The sequence below is a fragment of the Panthera leo genome, chromosome E2, assembly GCF_018350215.1.
Source record: "Panthera leo isolate Ple1 chromosome E2, P.leo_Ple1_pat1.1, whole genome shotgun sequence".
In the NCBI taxonomy this organism is placed as follows: Eukaryota; Metazoa; Chordata; class Mammalia; order Carnivora; family Felidae; genus Panthera; species Panthera leo.
This window is the reverse complement of record NC_056693.1, coordinates 48,366,467-48,388,189: the sequence shown is the minus strand read 5'-3', so window position 1 is coordinate 48,388,189 and position 21,723 is coordinate 48,366,467. Positions and strand designations below refer to the sequence as shown.

The following is a 21,723-nucleotide window of genomic DNA, read 5'->3' as shown; positions in this document are numbered from 1 at the left end:
TCCTTGCTCTTGGTAATCTAGAACAGGTTGTGAGGGCACACATAGTTACTAGTCTGTTTTTGACTTGCAGGCAGAGGTGATCATGAACTACCATGTAGGCGAGACAGTGCTGTCATTACAGAAGACCACACTGATCCCCGGAGGCTCAGAATCGCTTGTCTATACCACCTTGTCAGGAGGAATTGGCATCCTTGTCCCATTCACATCCCATGAGGTAAAATCTCCCACACTCTTCTGGCCTTTGCTTTGGCAAGGTTGTTTCTTGGTGATAAATCAGCCTAAGAGGACAAATCTTATGTCCCCACTTGCAACTAGGCATGTTCTGGAAGTTTTATAAAGTGACAGATGTGCCTAGGAAGATAAGAATCCTGATATCCCCCTCCCACCCCTGTGGGAAAAGCCATTTGTTTTCATACTGTACCTGGGTTTGGTTCAGTTCTGATGTGGATATAGCATTAGTCAGAGGCCAAAGCCCCAGAACCAAACCCCACAAGAGCAGGAATGATGGATGATGAGTACTGTGCATTTAATCTGCCTCCTCGAGTCAACTCTGGGATTGGCTAAATTGGATTTATGTCATTCCAGCTAAAGAAGCTGGGATCAGGAATCTGACTTCACAAATCATTCTTTACATATGGTGTTCTCTTGTGTTCTGTAAATACAGGTGGGGTTTCTTTCATGTTTTCTCTATCTTGTAGCAGGAAAACCTGTGATTGTCAAAGGAGCAATTTGTTAACAAACAAAGCAATTTGTTAACAAATTAAGCAATTTGTTAGCAAGTAGTTAATATCTGTGTGGTAAAAAAAAAAAATCAATGGCTTGTCTGTTCATTTTGCTTCTGGAAACCATAGACTAGTAGTTGAAATCACTTTTTTCTTTTAGTGACAGATTCTTTGTTTCTTCCACCAGGACCATGACTTCTTCCAGCATGTGGAAATGCACCTACGGTCTGAGCATCCCCCTCTCTGTGGGCGAGACCACCTCAGCTTTCGTTCCTATTACTTCCCTGTTAAGGTAAGGTCTTAACCTTACTACACACTAGAACCTGGGAGTCTTGTTGGAAATCTGAATTGAAAAGGGGGATCTTTAGCTCATTTAACTTGTCTTTTCTGTGGACCTCTGTCTTTTAAAAATCAGAGCAGTCCTGAATTAAAGGGGTGGATTGATGGAGGCAGTAATGGGGGAAAGGAATGGCTAGTGATATTCAGGGACCTCTTCCCCTGGGGCAGACCACAGCCAGAGAAAAGCCTTCACCCAGTTTTGCTAATCTGAACACAGGCTACTGAGGATGAACCTAAAATAGCATTCCTGGCTCTGTAAATGGTTCAGATATCAGATAGAATAAAAGCTATCCTTGCAGGTGCTCTAGCATATGTCCCTTTCCGTGAGCGTCTAACCTTTTTATTCCTTACTTTTCTGTGTCTTAGAATGTGATAGACGGAGACCTCTGTGAGCAGTTCAATTCCATGGAGCCCAACAAACAGAAGAATGTCTCTGAAGAACTGGACCGAACCCCACCTGAGGTGTCCAAGAAGCTTGAGGACATCCGGACCCGTTATGCCTTCTGAGCCCTTTCCCTGTGGGGCTTGTGTCAGAGACTCTGTTTTGTTTCCCCTACCACCTGGCTCTGAACCCATGTGGCAGAAGGGTGGCTGGTTAATTAAGACTTTGTAATATTAAAGCTAGTATGTCTTTCGTATCCACTCTTTCCCTGGAGTGACTGGTTCCCCCTAAAATTGGCACTGAAATTTGCTATACTTCTTTTTGCCTAGTACGTAATACATTGCCCCCAGGTTCTGGTGTGTAATAAGATGTTGGTGGTTCCCCCAAGCTTTCCCTGCACTGAAATTTCTGGCTCTCTTGTCTACTTTTGTACACACCCTTAGTTTTTAACCAGTTTTCCTGTAAATATAGTTTTGTACAATGTTATCTTTGTGGGTGGGAGGTGGGGGAGATATGTGGGGAAGGCAGGCAAGCTGAGGTGGGGACCAGGTTGAATATAGTATAACTCCTGAGTTCTGCCACTCTGAAATCTAACCAGAAATACAATGTAGTTTTTAAGGTGGCTGGAGTCCATGTGTCTTTTCTGGGGGTGAGAATTTAGGTGGGAGATTTAAACCTGACTTGGAGCAGGAAGAATGGAGTATCCTCCTTCTTTCCAGCTACCTGCTTGTCCTTCTGGCTCCCTGTGGCCTCACTCCTGGCTTTGTGGTAGTTTTTTGGCTTCCTGTAGTTCTTTCTGCTATGCAGATGAAACTTGGGCTTAATAATAAACATGGGGTCAGCCACACCTCTTCCCATTGAATATTGAGGAAGGGTGGCTGATTTCTTCTCTGGTGTTTTATTTTTTTAGTGTTTGTTTATTTTTAGAGAGAAAAGGTATGCCTGTGCACGGTAGGGAGGGGCTAAGAGAGGGAGACAGAATCCTAAGCAGGCTCTGCGCTATCAGCACTATCAGTGCAGAGCCTGACGTGGGGCTCTGTCCCATGAACTATGAGATCAGTATGAGCTGAAATCAAGAGTCAGACATTTAACTGAGCCCCCCAGGTGCCCCTCTTCTCCCCTGTTTTAGCTTCTTCCTACTTTGAGGTCTTAAGAGTGAAGGATTCAGCATGCATTCCAGCTGGGTAGTCTCTTAACAGATGCTCCCTTTACTTCTACAGCTCCTGAAATGATCGTTTGCCTTATGAATCCTAGGAAGGATCAGTAAGTACAGAAGAACCCAGATCTAACCTGCCCATGGGAACAAAGTCAGTATATGTGGTCTCTATTTAAAGGCTCATGGATAATGACAAGGGAGGGGTGGGTACTATCTGCAGCAGTCATCTTAGGCAAGCTGTGGCAGGCCTTTGGAGTATGAAGAGGCAGCACTGGTAGCTAGTCAACTGCAAATGTGCTAGTGTCAAATGTTACAACCTACACCTGGGAAACCAGCTCTAATCGTCCAGGTAGTCTTCCAGCTTCGTTGAACCTGGAATGACCCAAGCTCGCTGCTGTTCCCAGTATTTCACAGAGTAAAACACTCATTCATGTGCATGTGCTCAGCCACTTCCATGAACGGATTCTCTGTGGCTAGCACTGGGTTAGAATCAAATCAAGGTGATTAGATAAAATCTTTGACCCTGAGCAGCCCACAATCCAGTGCAGAGAGTTCCTGATGCTGTCCCTGGAAGCTCTCTAAGTATGACTAAGTTTTAGAGTGGTCAGTAGAGATCCAGATTTTGCCAGGAATTGAATCCCTAAACAACACTTTGTCAGTTATCTCACTGATTCACATAACAGAAGACAATACTTTTGAATTACATTTTTATGACCTAATTCCAGGGCTCATTTTTCCTGTGGCCCCTACCCAAAGCCATTCTGTTTAGTCTGTCAGATTGTATGATACATGCAGTAGTCTGGGAAACTTGGCAAAGATGTTTGGGTAGCAACCTATTCCGTTTCTTTTCTGAAGTACTTCCTATAGTCATAGAGGGTTTATATGTAAGAGAGGAAAAGATCTCTGTAGAATTGCGAATTGTCTTGGGTTGCTAATGACGTAGACAGTAGTTCATTAGCTATATAATCACAGCCAATGTCATAAAGACACTGGATGCCATGCAAAGTCACATGGGGGTTCCACTCAACAACCAGGTAAACAACTGGGGGCTTTGGGAGGGAGATGGGCTTTTTAGTATCAAGAAGGTGGGGTGCCTTCTGGTTCCTTTGGGAAGATGTGATTGGCTTGTTTGAGTAAATCCATAGACTCTGGTGAACTGAAACCTGCTGCCCAGAGAGGAGCAGGAACTGTGTCTGGTCCTTTGATAAGAAGGGTTGTTTAGCTTAGTCTTACCCATAAGAGCAGAGCTGGGAAGGAAACTTGCATTTGGGCCATTTGAAGCTCTTTTGATTTTATAGTATATAATATGAATCTTAATTTTAGATCTTTTACCACAGCTGGGAATGAATGGTCATCTGATTTTTGCCCCACTAGAGAGCTACAGGTGAACCAGGCAAAGGTTTCATATTAAGAGATTCTGTCCTTTCCCTTTTGTCTATAACCCAGAGTCTAGGGAAAATGATACAAACTCAGTGGGATTGTCACAGAAATGTGGGTGCGTTTTGCAAAAAGGTTAACTGGTAGATGACAGCACATAATGAGCTAACATTCTGAGCATTGTACTGATAATAAGCACAGTAAGAAATGTACAGGGCCTGCTCAGTTGAACTTGATAGCCTAATAAGGAAATAATCAGTCAAATGTGTTTATAGTATCACTAGAGAACTAGAATCAGGTGACATGTCTGATCTGGCTTGGGCAGAAAACAGCTGAGTGAATTTTGGGCAAACCATTTAACACTTATGAGCCTTGATTACCCCAGCTGTAGAAAGTAAAGGGCGAGAGGTCATACAAGCTGCATGGAAGTCCCTTACTGTGTTACTCAACCTTACTTGAGACAGGATCATGGTTTCTAAGAATCCTAGCACTTACCAAAAAGGCAAAGTGACTTTGTGTCTCCTGGGAGTACAAATTTTGTTTGTATTATTTTTTTCTTAAATGTTCTTAATCATGAAGATCATCCCTTAGGCCACTCAATGTATATTCCTGGGCAAGTCTAGACATGAACTCACAGGCCTGAGTTCAGTCAAGTATTTGCCTCTCTGATTAGATAGATCTATGACATTGGTCAGGCAGGTTGGCATCTTACCCATAACATGGAGATAAACAGGGTTGACGTGAGAATAAAATGAGAGCATTTATCTAAAATACTCAGCACCCAGCCCAGCATACTGTGGGTGCTTATTGAGCCAAACATGAGCTCTTAACATTTGGGGCGTAGGTCAGGAAGACAATAAAGTCTTCCATTTTCCTTTAGGAGTCACCGAATAACCATAGACTGTAGTCTTAATTCCCCCACCCCATACACACGCTGTTGTGTTTTCTTTCCTCCTTACACTGCTGTGCTTTTGATATGTCTGTTGACTCTCACACTCTCTTTTGTAGCTAAATGGGTGCTGGATGAGATAGAGTTTTGAGGGCTATGTAGATAACATTTCAGTTCTATAACTGAGGGGCCTTCTCTGGACTTGATTTCTCTGCCAGGATTCTAACAGCTGGAAAGATTTTTTTTTAATCCCTCTAGTTTATTGAGGTATAATCATTACTGTATAAGTTGAAAGTGTACAGCATAATGGTTTGACTTACATACATTGTGAAACAATTACATTCATCGTCTCATCTCATAGAGATACAATGAAAAGCAGCAAAAATATATACCACAGCAGTGTTAACTAGTCCTACATTACATTTCTAATACTTATTTCCTCTTATACCTGGAACTTTCTATCTCTCGACCACCTTGTTCCAGTGCCACTGCCACTCCTCCACTTCAACTTCAGATCTCATCTCTTTTTAGGAGTTTGATGTTTTTTTTTAGACTCTACGTGTGAGATCATACAGTATTCTTCTGTCTTATTTCACTTAGAATATTGCCCTTAAGGTCCATCCATGTCACAAATGGCAAGATTTCCTTGTGTCTTTTTTTTTAATGACTAATACTCCATTGTGTACGTATGTACCACAACTTCTTTTATTTTTTGTTTTTTATTTCCCAGTGTTACATTGATTTCAAATGTCCGATACAGTGATTCCACAAGTGTATACATTACTCAGTGCTCATCACCATAAGTGTACAACTTGTAATCCTTTCACTTCTTTCACCCATCCTTCCACCCCCTCCCCTCTGGTAACCCTCAGTTCTCTATAGTTATGAATCTCTTTCTTAATTTGTCTCTTTTTTTTCCTTCACTCATTTGTTAAGTTCCACAGATGAGTGAGATGATAATGGTATTTGTCTTTCTCTCACTGACTTAATTTTGCTTAGCATTATACCCTCTTGCATCCGTGTTGTTGCAAATGGCAAGATTGCATTTTTTTTTTTTTTAATGTTTGTTTATTTTCCAGAGAGAGATAGCACGAGCAGGGGAGGGGCAGAGAGAGAGAGGGACAGAATCGGAAGCAGGCTCCAGGCTCTGAGCTGTCAGCACAGAGCTCGATGCAGCGTTTGAACTCACAAGCTGTGAGATTGTGACCTGAGCCAAAGGCAGAGGGTTTACCAACTGAGCCACCCAGGCGCCCCTTGGATACTAATCTCTTACCGAATATGTGGTTTGTAAATATCTTCTCCCATTCAGTAGGTTCCCTTTTAGTTATGTAGATTGTTTCCTTTGCTGTGCAGAAGCTTTTTCTTTTGATGTAGTCCCAATAATTTATTTTTGCTTTTGTTTCTCTTGCCTGAGGAGATAATCTCTAGAAAAATGTTGGTATGGCCAATGTCACAGACATTACTGCCTGTGCTCTCTTTGGGGATTGTTATGGTTTCAGGTCTCACATTTAGATCTTTAATGCATTTTGAGTTTATTCTTGTGTATGGTGTAAGAAAGTGGTCCATTTTCATTCTTTTGCATGGATCAACACCCATTTGTTGATCTACCACAACTTCTTATTCATTTATCCATTGATTGTTGTTTCCATGTCTTGGCTGCTGTAAATAACACTACTGTGAACATATGGGTGCAGATACCTTTTTGACTTAGTGTTTTCGTTTCCTTTGGATGTATTCCCAGAAGTGGAATTGCTGGATCATAGGGCAGGTCTATTTTCAATTTTCTGAGGATTCTCCATACTGTTTTCCATAGTGGCTGTACCAGTTTACAATCCTACCAACAGTACACAAAGGTTTCCTTTTCTCTACATTCTTTCTAGCATTTGTTATCTTGTCTTTTTGATGATGGCCATTTTAACAGGCTTGAGGTGATACCTCATTGTAGTTTTGATAGTCATTTCCCTAATGACTAGTGATGTTGAGCATCTCTTCATGTGTCTGTTGGCAGTCTATCCATAATATATCTACATTGGGAAATGTCTTTTAAGTTCCTTTGCCCATTTTTAAAAATTGAAGTATGATTAATATATAGTGTTATTAGTGTCAGGTGTACAACATAATGATTCAGAAATTCTATACATTATTCAGTGCTTGTCAAGATAAGTGTACTCTTGATCCTCTTTTTATCACCCACCCTCCTATTCCCCTCCCCTCTGGCAACCACCAGTTATTCTCTGTATTTAAGAGTCTGTTTTTTTGGTCTCTTTTTTTTCTTTGTTTAGTTGTTTCTTACATGTGAATGAAGTCATGGTATTTGCCTTTCTCTGATTGACTTATTTCACTTAGCGTTATACTCTCTAGGTCTATCCACATTGTTGCAAATGGCAAGATTTAATTCTTGTTTATGGCTGAGTAATATTCCATAGTATACATATACCACATCTTTATCATTCGTCTGTTAATGGATGTTTGGCTTGCATCTGTATCTTGGTTACTGTAAATAATGCTGCAGTAAACAGTAGGGGTGCATGTATCTTTTTGCCCGTGCTTTAATTGGATTATTTGTTTGCTGTTGAGTTGTATGAGTTCTTTATATATTTTGGATGCTAACCCCTTATGTAGATAACATGGTTTGCAAATAATTTTTCCCATCCTTTTGGTTGTCTTTTTACTTTGTTGATTTTTTTCTTTCTGTGCAGATGCTTTTTAATTTGATGTAGTCTCACTTATTTTTTGTTTTGTTGCTTGTGGGTTAGGTGTTATATCCAGGAGTTGTCACCATTGAGTTTCCTTTGCCTATCCATAAATTTGCTTGTTGTCTGCAAGCATAATTTCTGGATCACAGGCACAAGGAATTAGGCTTGAATATGTTGAGCTCAGGAATTTTGTCTAGTTCATAGCTGTTGCTCCAGAATGTACAAAATGTGTTTAATATATACTTGGTGACGGGATGAGGCTAAATTACAAATCCCATCTATGTAGGTATTAAGGGGGGGCTAATGAACTCTTTTGATTTAACTGCGCAGCCAGGTAAATGGGGACCTCTGTGTGTAGCCTTGCAAAATACATCAGAGTCTGCCATGTAGTTCTGAAGGGATAATGTCAAGACCCTGAGGCATTTGCCCTTAGGTACTAGGATCACTCTCATCTTGCTGCTCTGTTAAGTCCCTGCAACTTGAGTCTAAGAAAGACTGAAAAGTTTTCAGCTGCCTCATCTTTCCCTGACCTCACGGGTAGGGGTTCTGCAGATGTTGTTTCCTTTGGAAGATCTCTTGCCAAGAATAGCATTCCTTGGGGGGAGGGGGTTCAAATTGGACTATGGCTGGAATGTTGCTTTTCTTGGTTTTTTTGAACGTATTGCTAGCAAGACTGCTGTGGCTGGGAAAGGCTGTTGGAGTTCACTTCTCTCATGGGGAGAGTGCTGGTCACCAGAATGTGTGTTGCTCCCGTGATGCAGCCTCTCTTGAGTTTCTCATCAGTGGGAAGCCAGAAATGTTGGGAGCATTCTTCAGATGTGATCAACTTGGCTTTCAATTTTTAAAAAATATTTATAAATTCTGTTTCTATTTAAAGTAGAAATGACATGTGTTTGCCTGAGTCATCTACTTGCTCATTTGCATATGGAATATTGTGTGTGAATATTTTATTGTACCTTTAAAATACATTCAAGGGCTATATCAAGAGCTCAGAAGAACCGTCTCTGCTGCTGAAGTCAAACCTTATCCAAAAAAATTAACAGGTGAGGGCCAGATGGCTTACTCTTGGTTACGTGGTAGGGAGGTCAGTGAACATCTGTAGTCAGTGGCTGATTTACATGTGGCGATCTGATAGCCCAGTGTGTGGGGTTTATGTGAAGTTGAGTGAACTGAAATCCACAGGTACGTACTACAGAGCAGTCAGAAGAGTCCTCTTCACCAGTCCATAAGCGCATGGCCAGCTGTTTCTGTACAAGCTTGAAAACCAGCATCAGAAGACATGACCAAAAAAAAAAGACACAGCCAACTCACTGTAAGATACTGCTATAAATTTATTTATTCCACCAGTATTTACCAAGCACCTACTATGTGCCACCTCTTTGCAGGTCTGCTCTGTACCCAGAAGTTGAAGAGTTTTTATAACCTGTCAGTTTTGGTGAGTTTGCCAAAGAACCTTGTGACAAGTTTCTGAAGAGCTTCAGTCTCTGTCTCTGGTCTCCTCAGATAAAATAGGCATAGCCTTGTGACTTCTGGGAAAAGTCAGAAGATCCCAACTATGAAAAATGAGGAGGTGGAGGGTGGGCAGCCAAACATTTCTGGTACAGAAACAGAAGAAAACCTGTATTAGCATCATCTGAGTTCGTCAGAATAGGTTGCTGGATTTTACCCCCAGATTTAAAAAAAAAAAAATTTTTTTTTTTAATGTTTATTTTTGAGAGAGAGACTGTGTGAGCAGGAGAAGGACAGGGAGAGGGAGACAAAGAATCTGAAACAGGCTCCAGGCTCTGAGCTGTCAGCACAGAGCCTGAACGCAAGGCTCGAACTCATGAACCTCTTAATCTCTGCTGTTATCTAGGCAACTGTATATTTCACAGTCTGGTGGTCATCAGACGTGGAAATCATTAGGTTGGGTGGGTAATGAGGGAACATTGTTTCCTGTTCAACATGAAGCCAAATAAATAAATAGACCAAGATTGTAAATTCCAGTTTGGGTACAAAAGGCTGGGAGACTGAATTTGAAGTAGCTCGAGGCCCCTGTTAGCACCACCCAACCCCACCTTCACCCTCCAAATCCAGAATCTGTTAATACCCAGTTGGTTTTGTCGTAATCCCAGAGGCAAATCCATCTCTGTTCCCTACCTGTAACTCTGCCTTCTAAAGCCTGGTCCTCACATTTTTCAGTTTGCAGGCCTACCCTGCAGAACATGTTCCTTCTTCTGATAGCAAACAAAATGTCAGTGAATGGGAGTTGCTTTGAATTAGCTCATTTGGGAAGTTTTCACACATTTAATAATTTGAGGCCATAAAAAGACAAGACGGTCAAGAGAAGCATCAACATTTACTGTGGGTTATCAGGGCCTAGTGCGGTTAAACACAAGGCAGGCTGGGGAACCTCTAACCTTTAAGGAGCTGATGCTGCAGCTAGAGAAAGGCCGCTTCACCATGGAAAGCAGAATCAAGATCCTGCCTGCCAAATGCCAAGCAGGAGGTCAGGAGCAAAGGCTAGAGAAAGAGGCCTGAACAGAGTCCTGTGACCTGGGTTCACCAGTCTCTGAGCATGGTCTCAGTTTCCTGTCTGTAAAGTATAATAAAACCAACCTTCAGGGGTTATGGTAATAGCAAAGTGCTTTTGCTGAGCTTCCGGGGGATCTGAGGAGGCATGGCCACTGAACTTGGGTCTAGAAGCCTGGGGAGCCTAGAGCCATCTCCATCTTGAACTACAGTCTTATGTGCAATGCTTTGAAAGGAAGGGACATCATTCCAAGCCAAGGAATCCCAGAGAGGGCACAGTGGAGTTAATTCAGGCTTCTATGAGGCTCGAGTGAGGTCCTGTGGCTAGACCCCATCATCTCCACTCTGTCCTGCCCTCCCAGCAGGCCACCTGACTGGTATGAATCAACTTGGCATAGTTCTGCCAAGGCCTTGTAGAGGGTGTGGTCAGAGTAGCCATAGCGTTAGGGATGAAGGTGGGTAATTAGCCAAGTGCATTCCAGTATGGGCCTTGTCCTGCTGAAAGTTCAGGGCCAAACCAGGAATCCAGTTTTGTCAACCCAATTGAGAAATCATTTGAACAGCTACTCGTACCAGGCATTGACATTCGGAATAAGACATACTAACATCTTTTAGGGTAGCATTTCTCAAATGAGATGCTATGGAATCCTAGATGTTAAGGGGCCCCTTAATAAAGATTCTGTGCTCACGTTCAGAGAAACTACAAATTACTGTCTTGGATAGTTTGATGCTTTGAACACAGTCCTTTCCCCTGTCCCCTGATTCCTGCTTGTAATGTCCACTGGTGGAGGAGCTAAAGGATCCCTTGGGGGGTTGTCCCATCCCTAACTACTAAATCAGGGAGCTGGCTGTGAACACTAGGTGGAGATGGAGCTGCCCCACTGGTGCCCACAGAATTCTGCTGGGCAGAGCCATTCTCCGCTTTCGGTCTGACTCAGGCAAAGTGAAAGTACCCTTATTCTTGGAGATGGGGCTGAGTAAAGGGCTTCACTTCTGTGTCCTCAGGAACTCCCTGTGCTGTGTGTACTACCATGAGTTACACCAGAACAGTTGTGTCGGGAAGCCCTAGCTGTGTGATCTTAGGTTAGATACTTCATCTCTCTGGGCTCATATCTCCCATCTGTAGACTGGGTAATTGATTAGTTCTCAGCACTGGTGATGTTTATCAAAGGCCTTTTCTCCCTCTGTTTGTTGCTTCTACCTACACATGCACTCCAGTCACTACCACATCACCCAGTTTTATTAAGTTTTGTAAGAAGAGGTTTTTTTTTTTTTTTTTAAATCAGAGTAAATGTGTTCTGGAGAGGAGCTGGGGCAGGCCCAACCCTCCTGGGAGCCAAAACTTAATGTGGGGACTCCTGCCATTAATATGCCAGGCGCCATCAGTCAGGAAACAGTTCCTGGCTGTTCCTCTGGGTTTGTGGCCCCCTCCTATCCGCACTCCCAAGGCAGGCTGGGGACACGTGGCCCTGCCCCGCCCTTGCTGGCTTCAGTTTCTCAATCGGGAGCGAGAAGCGGCAGTGGCCTGCTTTCCCCGCCCTTCCCATCAGTCGGGAAGCCGGATTGTGGGCTGGGGGAAGCAGCAACCTCTCACCTGGCACCCTCTGCCTCCTGCTCCTAGGCACTTGCTCCTACCCTCGAGCCCCTTAAAATCAGAAAAGCCCGAGAAGACCGAGTCCTCCTGGGTGAACAGGTAAGAAGGCATTCATTTTTTTTCTCACGTGGTTTTCTTTTTCTGACTTCACCTCAACTTAGCTGCTGCTTTCACAGATCACAGCAAGAGGGATTTGAGAAAGACTTGAAAAAGTCCCAGTCAAAAAGCTGTGAACTGTTTCTCTGAAATGGTGTGAATTCTCTGCTCTGTATTTCTTTAGACTTGCAGGAAAAAAGATCCAAATAACCATAAAGCAAGTTACTTCTCTCTGTTCGCTTCTGAGTTTTGTAAATCAACAGAGCCACATTTTTAAGTGGTTGTGGGTTACTGGGGTCTGCTCCAGTGCATATTGCTTCAGGTCTTTAGATTTTTATGTACCATGCATGAATTATGTGTGCGAATTACCTTATCAAAAATTAATTGATTTAAAAGAAAGGGGAAAAATGGCATGAGTGAGCCTTCCTCGTTTGGATGGTATTCTGCAATGAAAATGAGTTCTTTTATTCTTTGCATTTATTTTAAATTTGCAAAACCAGCTAACTACTTGTCATTTTAAAGGTATGTCATTTTAAAGGTATGTGGTATTCGCTACATTAACAAACCCATCCCAGCATAGGCAGCCTTTACCCCTCATTTGTGAAGTTGGGTTGCTTCCAGGTGTTTTGCAATTAGTATTTTGACTTTTATGGGTAATCCTGTGAAAATAACTTTTTCTGTTTTTTTTTTTTTTAGATTTCCCCCCCCCACCCCCTTCTTGGAGTTTATTCTCCATCAAGAATGAATACTGGGGGCAATGGCAAGAACGTTTTTGTAGCTCAGTTCATGTTACATATGCAGGTCAGCTCACTCAAGAATTATGTGACTAATTCCTAATTTCCAGAACCATGATGGTATGAGGGGGTGGGTGAGGAACTTGTTTTCTCTGACGATTTTGCAGGAAGGAGGCAGTCTGCATAGTGGTTAAGACTTGACCTTTGAAAGCAGGCAAGCCTGGGTGTGTATGCATAGCTGCCTGACCTTGAACTCTCACTTAATAATTGTGCCTCAATTAGTTCTCATGCAAAATAGAGATTATAAAACTTCTTGGTGATACAGGATTTTTAAGGCACTTGGCACAATGTCTGGCACTTATTAAGCACCCTTGGAAGACTCTTCAAGCCTGGGGCTTTCCCTGGGTCATTATACTAACTGGGCAGAATTGATAAAGTCCTCTCAAGGGCATCTTCTTGACTCCCTCTTACCCAGCCCCACTGTAACTGGAGTGAAAGTCTTCTCCCCTGCTACAGGATTTTATTGACTTAGGCCCCTATCTTTGCTGAGGCTGGAGGGCTGTATGTAAGAGGACAGCAGGTCAGGTGAACCTCTTTCTGAAGGATCCCCAGACTCTTGGTCTCCTCCTGCCACCTGATCTAGATGTCACCCTTCCATCTCCCAGCCACCTTTGTCAAAGTGCAGGTTTACAGGATCCCTGGACAGAGCGGAGAATTCCCCAGAAGTCTAGGGACACACCTTCTGTTCTCTAGTCTAGTAAGTTATTGGGAGGCCACCTATGAGGCTCAGTGGAATAAGGCTGGTCAGGCTGGGTTCCAATCCTGGCTGTGGACAGTCATTGGACTTCTGAGCATCAGTGTCTTCATCTATAAAATCAAAATGTTAATGCCTTTGCCATAGAATTACATGAGAAAACATAGGTAAGGTGTTTGGCACATAGGGGTCCATTATTGTGGAAGGTCAAACCCATGCTCCAGAGCTTTTGGGAAGATACCAGAATTAGCCATAAAAGACAGGCAGAAGACTCATGTGCTAATTTTCTTGGTCAGCAGTCGTTTATTGGGCCATGGTGCTGGAAACTGGGGTGAGATGCATAAGACAAGTTCCATGCATGTGAAACAGGCACACAGCTCGTCTCACAGGAGCAGAGGAGACTGGGACTGGGACAACTCCCTGCTTAAGAAGGAAGAAAAGTCTATTAGGCAGAAATGGGACAAAGCTGAATTTGGGGCAGGAGGTGGGGTAGGGGGCAGTTCAGGAGGCTGCAGGACTGGGAGAGTGGGATAGGTGAGAGGAGTCAGCGGGGACCAAATTTTGAAGGTCAAGTGGGAATTTGGACTTTATCTCAATGATGTGGGGTTTTAAGCAGGGTTGGGGATGCCTTTCTGGCAGCTTTAGGGGATGGTATTAGAGGCCTGATATGGACCCAGCCTTCCACCCCATCTCAAAGGCTTTAATGGTACCCCAAATAAATAAATGCACACAGTGGAATTCTTAGGATAGGTTCAGTGTGGGGGATCCTGGCCTGAAAGTTGGGGTGCTGGGTTCTGGGGTTCTCATCCCAGAGTGGGTGGTCTCCTCTTCTGCCTCAGTTGAGGGTTCAGGGCAGTTAGGCTTCCTATAGCTCTTTCCTTCTGGAGGTCTGCAAAATGTCTTTGGAAGCTGAAGTTACCCACTCCACCCCACCCCACCTCCCAGGCAGTACTGTCTGGTGGCTGTCCCTGTCCCAACCTTGGAAGAGGCATTTTTTTTGAAATGGGCAATATGGGGGGCACCTGCATGGCTCAGTTGGTTGAGTGTCTGACTTTGGCTTAGGTCATGATCTGACAGTTTGTGGGTTCGACCCCCGCATCTGTGCTGACAGCGCTGAACTTGGAGCCTGCTTCAGATTCTGTGTCTCCCTCTCTCTGCATCCCCCTACTCATGCTCTGTCTCTCAAAAATAAATAAATGTTAAAAAAAAAGAAAGAAAGAAAGAAATGGGCAATATGGCCCTTTAACCCAGGAGACTCCACTGAGGTCTGGGAACTGTGGCCTCCAGCCCTGCAACAATCCGAGGGGAGTTCTGGTCTCTGGCTGTCTTACACACTTATGCATGAGGGCTCTGTCCCATGATTAGGGGGTGGTGTCCCCTGGGAACTGAGCTGCATGAACCTATGTCCTGGGAACCTATGTCCTGGGCTTCCCAGGAGCTGTTAGGAGACTCCTTTCTGTGTATCCCAGCCAGGAAGGGCGAATGGCCGCACCTGGAGAACTTTCAATTTTTCCACATCCTCACCAACATGTTATTTTCTGCATTTTGATAGTAATGATCTTAATGGGTATGGGGTGGTATTTCATCATGGTTTTGATGTGCATTTCCCTAGTGATTAGTGATGCTGAGTATCTTTTCACATACCTGTTCTCCATTTGTATATCTTCTTCGGAGAAATATTTGTTTATATTCTTTGTCCATTTTTTTTTAGTCAGGTTATTTGATTTTTTGTTGAGTTGTAGGAGTTTTTTTTTTTTTAATTTTTTTTTTTTAACATTTATTTATTTTTGAGACAGAGACAGAGCATGAACAGGAGAGGGTCAGAGAGAGGGAGACACAGAATCTGAAACAGGCTCCAGGCTCTGAGCCATCAGCCCAGAGCCCGACACGGGGCCCGAACTCACGGACCGCGAGATCGTGACCTGAGCCGAAGTCGGACACTTAACCGACTGAGCCACCCAGGCGCCCCAGAGTTGTAGGAGTTTTTATATATTCTGAATATTAACTCCTTATCACGTTTGTATATATTTTTTCATTCCATAGGTTGCCTTTTCACTCTCTTGACTGTATCCTTTGATGCACAAAAGTTTTCAATTTTGATATAGTCCCATTTATCCTATTTTTGCTTTTGTTGCCCATGCTTTTGTTGCCATATCAAAGAAATAATTGCTAAGTCCAGTGTCACAAAGCTTTTTACCTGTATTTTTTTCTATGAGTTTTATAGTTTTGGATCTTGTATCTTTACAAGCATTTTAATAACTTCATTGTTTTTATCACATGTTTACTGGGGAAAATGCTGACGTTCAGAAAAGCACAGGAAGGAAAGAAAATCCCAATCCCACCCCCCACCCCACCCCCCCCAGACATAACCATTCTCTAATATTTTACTGGGAAACTCTCCAGACAATGCCTTTATTGCTTTCCAGCTGTAACCTGCACATGAACCACCTGGGGATTTTGTTAAATTCTGATTCCTGAAAGCCCGAGGTGGGCCCCAGTCAATATTTCTAACAAGCTCTTAGGTGATGCTATTGCTACTGATCAGGAAACCATACCTAGTTATATACACACACACAGCTCTGTGTCCTATGGGATCATCTATACCTGATTTTCTCATAACCTGTGTTTTCCCACCACTCAACATTTATTGCCATGGAAATGCTGATAAATACAGAGCTCCATTATAATTTATAGTGGCCATATGATCTTCCATTTTGTGGTAGGATGCTAACTCAACTAGTCCCCTTCAGGGTGCTATGAAATTATCATTGTTATAAATAGTGTAGTAGCAAACATCTGTGTGACCATGTCTTTGTTTACCTGAAGGAATTATTATTACTTTGTGGTGTTTTTTTTTTTTTTAAGTTTTATTTAAGTAATTTCTACACCCCAGTTGGGCCGAAACTCACAGCTCCAAGATCAAGAGTTGCATACTCTTCCTACTGAGCCAGCCAGGCACCCCTTATTTATTTGTTTTTCTAAGAAGAAGACCAGAACTAATGCATTCAAATGTGTTACTCCTCAAAGGAGTCACCTGGATCCTTAATCTCAAGGCTCTGCCAGTCCCCCATTGGTGGAGGGCAGACCAGTGTAGGAGAGAGGCGGGATAGGTGAAGCATGGGGGTGGGACAGGCAAGAGTGTGGGAGGAGGCAGTGGTGCTAGCACAGTTGCACACAGTCGTCAGCCTGGAATTATGGATCTAGTGATCATTTAGTACCCACAGCTCCCTGCCAGCTTTGACTTAGTCTTCCTGATTTTACAGAGGAAGAAACAGGTGTAGGGGAATACTAGCTTGTCCATGGTCACGTAGGTGCAATGTGGCACCACTGCTGGGGATGTACCAGGCTCTGTGTCTGAATGTTAGTTGCCTGGCCCTTCCTGGAGGCTCTACCCTGCCCTCTAGCCACTGTGGTTCTGGTCCCACTGCACCGGAGACTCTCAAGAGCGCTGCCTGGGTGCCTCTCCAGGCCCTCACCCCCTGCCCTCCCATCTGGGTCCTGTCGAGAAGGCCTTGAACCTCACTCTCTCCTGCAGCCAGACCAGCATGAGAGGGAACCCCCCAGAAGAGACCTCCCTGCCAAAGGCTCCATGGGCCGTGCAGGGTAAGGCCTTTGTTAGACGCTAATTTTAGAGTCTCCTGGGCCTGGGAGATCCAGGGGGCCGGGGTGTGGGCCTGGGGTGTCTTCCAGATCACTGCCTCCTCCCTAGCCAGGCTCTGAACAGAGCTCTGAGGACTGGAGGCCCCAGGGTAATCACTGACCAGTTGTACAGTAAGGATTTACTGGGATGGGGCCTGTTGAGAGTATCAGACAGTTGCAGATGGCCCTGAACTTGAATCCCAGCTCTGCCACGTGCTCTCTGTGGGACTGTGGTCAAGTCACAGTACCTCTCCAATCCCACATTCCTCAACTGTAAAGTCGGATAAAAATAGGCTCTCCTTATAGGTCTCATAAGCTTTAGGATGGCCACCATTAAAAAACAAAAACAAAAAATAAGTGAGGGCAGGGATGCAGAAAAATTGGAACGCTTGTGCTCTGTTAGTGGGATTGTAAAATGGTACAGATGCTATGGAAAACAGTTTGGGAGTTTCTCGAAAAACTAAAAAAAGAAATATCCTATGATCCAGCAATCTCAGTTCTGGTATATACCCAAAAGAATTGAAAGCTGGGTCTTGAAGAGATAGTACACCCATGTTTATAGCAGTATTGTTTGCAGTAGCCAAAAGGTAGAAGCAACTCAGGTGTCCATCGGCAGAAGAATGGATAAACTAAGTGTATGTATACATGCAATGGAATATTTCTCAGCCTTAAGTGGAAGGAAATGCTGACACATGCTTCAACATGGATGAACCTTGAGGATGTTGTGCTAAGTGAAATGAGCCAGACAAAGAGAAATACTGTACGATTCCACTTATATGAGGCACTTAGTGTTGTCAAAATTATGGAAACAGAAAGTAGAGTGCTGGTTGCCAGGAACTAGAGGGAGGAATGGGGAGTTATTATTTCATGGGTATAGAGTTTCACTTTTGCAAGATGAAAAGAGTTCTGCAGAAGGAGGTAGGGATGGATGCATAACCATGTGAATGTATTTAATATCAGGGCACTGTACACTTAGAAATGGTTACGATTTTATATTTTATGTGTGTTTTACCACAATTTTAAAAAAACGAATGTTAATTTTTACAGGAAGAGACAGGGTGTGGGCAGGGGAGGGGCAGAGAGAGATGGGGACACAGAATCCAAAGCAGGCTCCAGGCTCTTGAGTACAGAGCCTGACGCGGGGCTTGAACTCACAAACTGTGAGATCATGACTGGAGCCAAAGTTGGATGCTTAACTGACTGAGCCACCCTGGTGCCCCCACAATTTTTAAAATTGGGAAAAAGCTAGTACATGCCTCATAGGGGTTTTGTGAGGCAATTTATGAGAACTATTAGTGTGCGGTCTAGGGACATCCAAGACTTTCTGCCTTATGGACCCAGTTGTTGGAGATATGTATGTGTGTTCTTGTGGGGAGTGCAATTCTGCACGAGATGCTCAGTGTGCTCAGTTCCGGGGAGACTTCCTGGAGGACTTTCTATGCTCAGGGTGATCCTAGCGTTTGTGGGATGGGTGGATTCCAGACATTGGAAAGTCCCTGGCAGAAAAATCACTTCCACTAAAGGGCAGTTTGCAGGGAGGCAATTTCAGCCCCACCTAGAGGACGTGTGATCAGAGCTATCCAAATGTGGAGCACTCCCCATTAGTGGAGGCATGTAAGGAGAGACTTGGCAAGCTGGAGAGGAGACTCCTACATGAGGCAGTGGCAGAGGCAGAGTCTCTCCTAGGCTTTGTGCCTCTCTCATGTGATCCAGTCCAGTCTAGTTACATATAACAGGTCTATGTGAAGGTGGGACCCAAGTCAGAGGGAGGGAGGGAGCAGGCAGGCGGGAAGACTTGCTTCCAGCCCTCCCCTAAATGACAGTAATAATAGCTGCTGCTGTTTACTGTGGGCAAGCCCTGTGTTAAATGCTGAACCGGGCTTGATTTCAAATTCTCACCACAACGCTGTGCAGTGGGTGCTCCAATATCCCCATTTTATAGTTGGGAACTGAAGCCCAGGGTTTAAGTCACCTGTTCAAGGTTGCCAGTAGATGCTGGAGCTGGGATTTAAACCTCGACAATCTGGCTTCAGCCCTCTATGCTGGGTGGAAATCTACAAAACCTACGTGCCACAAGTTGGCCTCTACCTACCCTGCTGCACCTGGCTGACAGTTCCTGGGCCCTGACAGTCTCACAGGTATGGATTCAGCAGCCACCACCTCTTCTTGCCGGGTGAATCAGCACTTTACCCTCCCTCTGGCTGGCTTCTTTGTGGAGCCAGGCCCAGCTTGCCTGGGTCCCCAGGGTCCAAGGATAATACCATGCAGACAACATTCGCCTTGATTGGGAGCCAGGCTCTCTGTTGCTCAATGCCCCCCTTCTTCCATTAAATGAGACCCTCCTTAAAAACTCTCTTCCAGAGCTTAAAGTCTTTCTCATGGCTCTTGCGTACATTTTGCTTTTTTGCAGCAGTGTTTTTTCCAGCCTAGCTCTCTTGGTGCCAAGACCTTGTCCACATGATTCAGTTTGTTCAAGTTCCCAGTCTAGTACCCACAAGGCAATAAATTCTGTCCCTAATGGTGGCAATGTGGTGCCTTCCTCTGTCCTCACAGCTAAGTAAGATTACAGAGGAAGCCTTAGCAGGGATGGTGATTTATCTAGAATTGACCCATTTGGCTGGGGTGGCATTCATACCTTATGAAGGCACAGGGAGCTACTAAGGACATCTCTGTGCCAGGCAGGTTGCTAAGCTCTCCCTGAATTCATACAGTACCTGGGAGATAAAGGGCTGTGTCATTCCCATGTTAGAGATGAGGAGACTGAGGATCAGAGAGGTTAAAGCATGTGTTGAGAAGCCAAGATTTTTGCCTCTCTATGCTACTGCCCTTGAGGCTCTGTGTCAGTTGTTGATCTGATAGCAGTATGAGTTCCACTCACTGCCGGGTAGAATAACTACATTTAAGCTTTCTCTCCCACAGCTGCCTGGGGAGTGAGCCTTGGTAGTGCTATTTTATAGATGAAGAGGGTGATTAGGGACTTCCCAGGGAACCATAGGGGAAGGGGCACACCAGGGATGAGTGGTGGTCCTTTTGACCCCCTCCCCCCCTTGCTCTACAAGTACCTTGTCAACTCCACCACACTGGATTGCAGTCAATGTGGCCCCCCTGCTTGCCTCCTTGGAGGAGCTGTCCCAGGCCCCAGTGAAGCTGTGATTCACAGACGCCAGCAGACCAGCTGGCCCGGTGGAGGCTGGGCTGGGGCCAGGTACTTTCCAGTGTCTTTCCACAGTTGGGAAACCTTTCTTGAATGACACTTCTGCAGAGGGTGCCTCCTGGTCCTCCCTGCCTTGGTTTCCCTCCTGGCCAAGAAAGGCCACTCCTCCCCTTTTCCCTGGAAATCACATAGGCAATGTAGTTTTTTTTCAATTAAATATAATTTGTCAAATTGGTTTCTGTACAACCCAGTGCTCATCCCAACAGGTGCCCTCCTCAATGCCCATCACCCACTTTCCCCTCTCCCTCACCCCCCATCAACCCTCAGTTTGTTCTCAGTATTTAAGAATCTCTTTATAGTTTGCCTCCCTCCCTCTCTGTAACCTCCCCGCCCCCAACCATGGTCTGCTGTTAAGTTTCTCCAGATCCACATAGGAGTGAAAACATACAGTATCGGTCTTTCTCTGCCTGATTTATTTCACTTAGCATAATACCTTCCAGTTCCATCCATGTTTCTGCAAATGGCCAGATTTCATTGTTTCTCATTGCCAAGTAGTATTCCATTGTATATATAAACCATATCTTTTTTATCCACTTGGCAATGTAATTTTTTAAATGTTTATTTTATTTATTTTTGAGAGAGTGAGCAGGGGAGGGGCAGAGGGAGGTGGGGACAGAGGATCTGAAGCAGGCTCCATGCTGACAGCAGAGAGCCCGATACAGGACTCTAACTCATGAACCATGAGATCATGACCTGAGCCCAAGTCGGACACTTAACCAACTGAGCCACCCGGGTGCCCTGGCAATGAAATTTTTGACTATCATATTGCAGTGACAAGAGTTCTGGAACTCTTAACCCAACCCTATAAGGCATGACTCTTAACCCCAGAGGAGGAAGCTGGGGCTGGTTCAGGATCTGGGACAAACCCTGGGCCTGCAAAGCCCTTAACATTGGCTAAGTTGGGGCACCTGGGTGGCTCAGTTGGTTAAGCCTCCTCTCTTGATTGTGGCTCAGGTCATGATCTCACAGTTAATGAATTTGAGCTCTGTGTTGGGCTCTGTGCTGACAGGGTGGAGCCTTCTTTGGATTCTCTCTTCCTCCCTCTTTGCTCCTTCCCCACTCACAAGCTCTCTCACAGTAAACTTTTTTTTAAAAAAAGAAAGTACAGAGAGTTCGATAAAGCCATCCCACCCCAGATACATAGTATCTCTTGTTATTAGCATGTATTACTAGTGTGGTACATTTGTTATAATTGATATTGATAACATGATTATTAACTAAAGTTCATAGTTACATGAGGGTTCCCTCTTGGTGTTGTACATTCTCTGGGTTTTGACAAATGTATAATGGCACTCTGACAATTGTGATATCCACAATTACAGTATCATACAGGATAGTTTCACTGCCTTACAAATCTTCTGTGCTCCACTTATTCTTCCCTCCCTCCCCACAACCCCTGACAACCACTGATCTTTTTACCATGTCTGTAGTTTTGCCTTTTCCAAAATGTCATGTAGTTAGAATCATACAGTATATAGCCTTTTTAGATTGGTTTCTTTCACTTAAACATACACACTTACAGGGGGTCACCTGGCTGGCTCAGTCTGTGGAATATGTGACTCTCGATGTCAGGTTTGTGAGTTCAAGCCTCATGTTGGACATAGGTTACATTAAAAGAAA

The 21,723-nt window shown here is 44.2% G+C and overlaps 2 protein-coding genes across 8 annotated transcripts in view; both read left to right on the top strand.

The window, feature by feature from the left end:
- Positions 1–2,344, top strand: part of SF3B3 (splicing factor 3b subunit 3) — a 47,470-nt gene extending 45,126 nt beyond the window's left edge. For all 4 annotated transcript variants that reach the window (XM_042918638.1, XM_042918639.1, XM_042918636.1 and 1 more), the window contains exons 24-26: positions 71–214; positions 910–1,014; positions 1,428–2,344. In XM_042918638.1, coding sequence (XP_042774572.1) covers positions 71–214; positions 910–1,014; positions 1,428–1,568 — 390 coding nt within the window. In that variant the 3' untranslated portion in view covers positions 1,569–2,344. The remainder of the gene's footprint in view (positions 1–70; positions 215–909; positions 1,015–1,427) is intronic.
- A 171-nt stretch (positions 2,345–2,515) lies between these two features.
- IL34 (interleukin 34) overlaps positions 2,516–21,723 on the top strand; it is an 85,048-nt gene continuing 65,840 nt past the window's right edge. Inside the window, exons 1-3 of one of the 4 annotated variants that reach the window (XM_042918648.1) lie at positions 2,516–2,706; positions 8,947–8,996; positions 11,694–11,765. The gene's annotated coding sequence lies outside the window, so the exon portion shown is untranslated. Of the gene's footprint in view, positions 2,707–8,946; positions 8,997–11,329; positions 11,766–21,723 lie in introns of those variants that run through there. The other 3 variants (XM_042918649.1, XM_042918651.1, XM_042918650.1) reach the window with 3 other exon arrangements.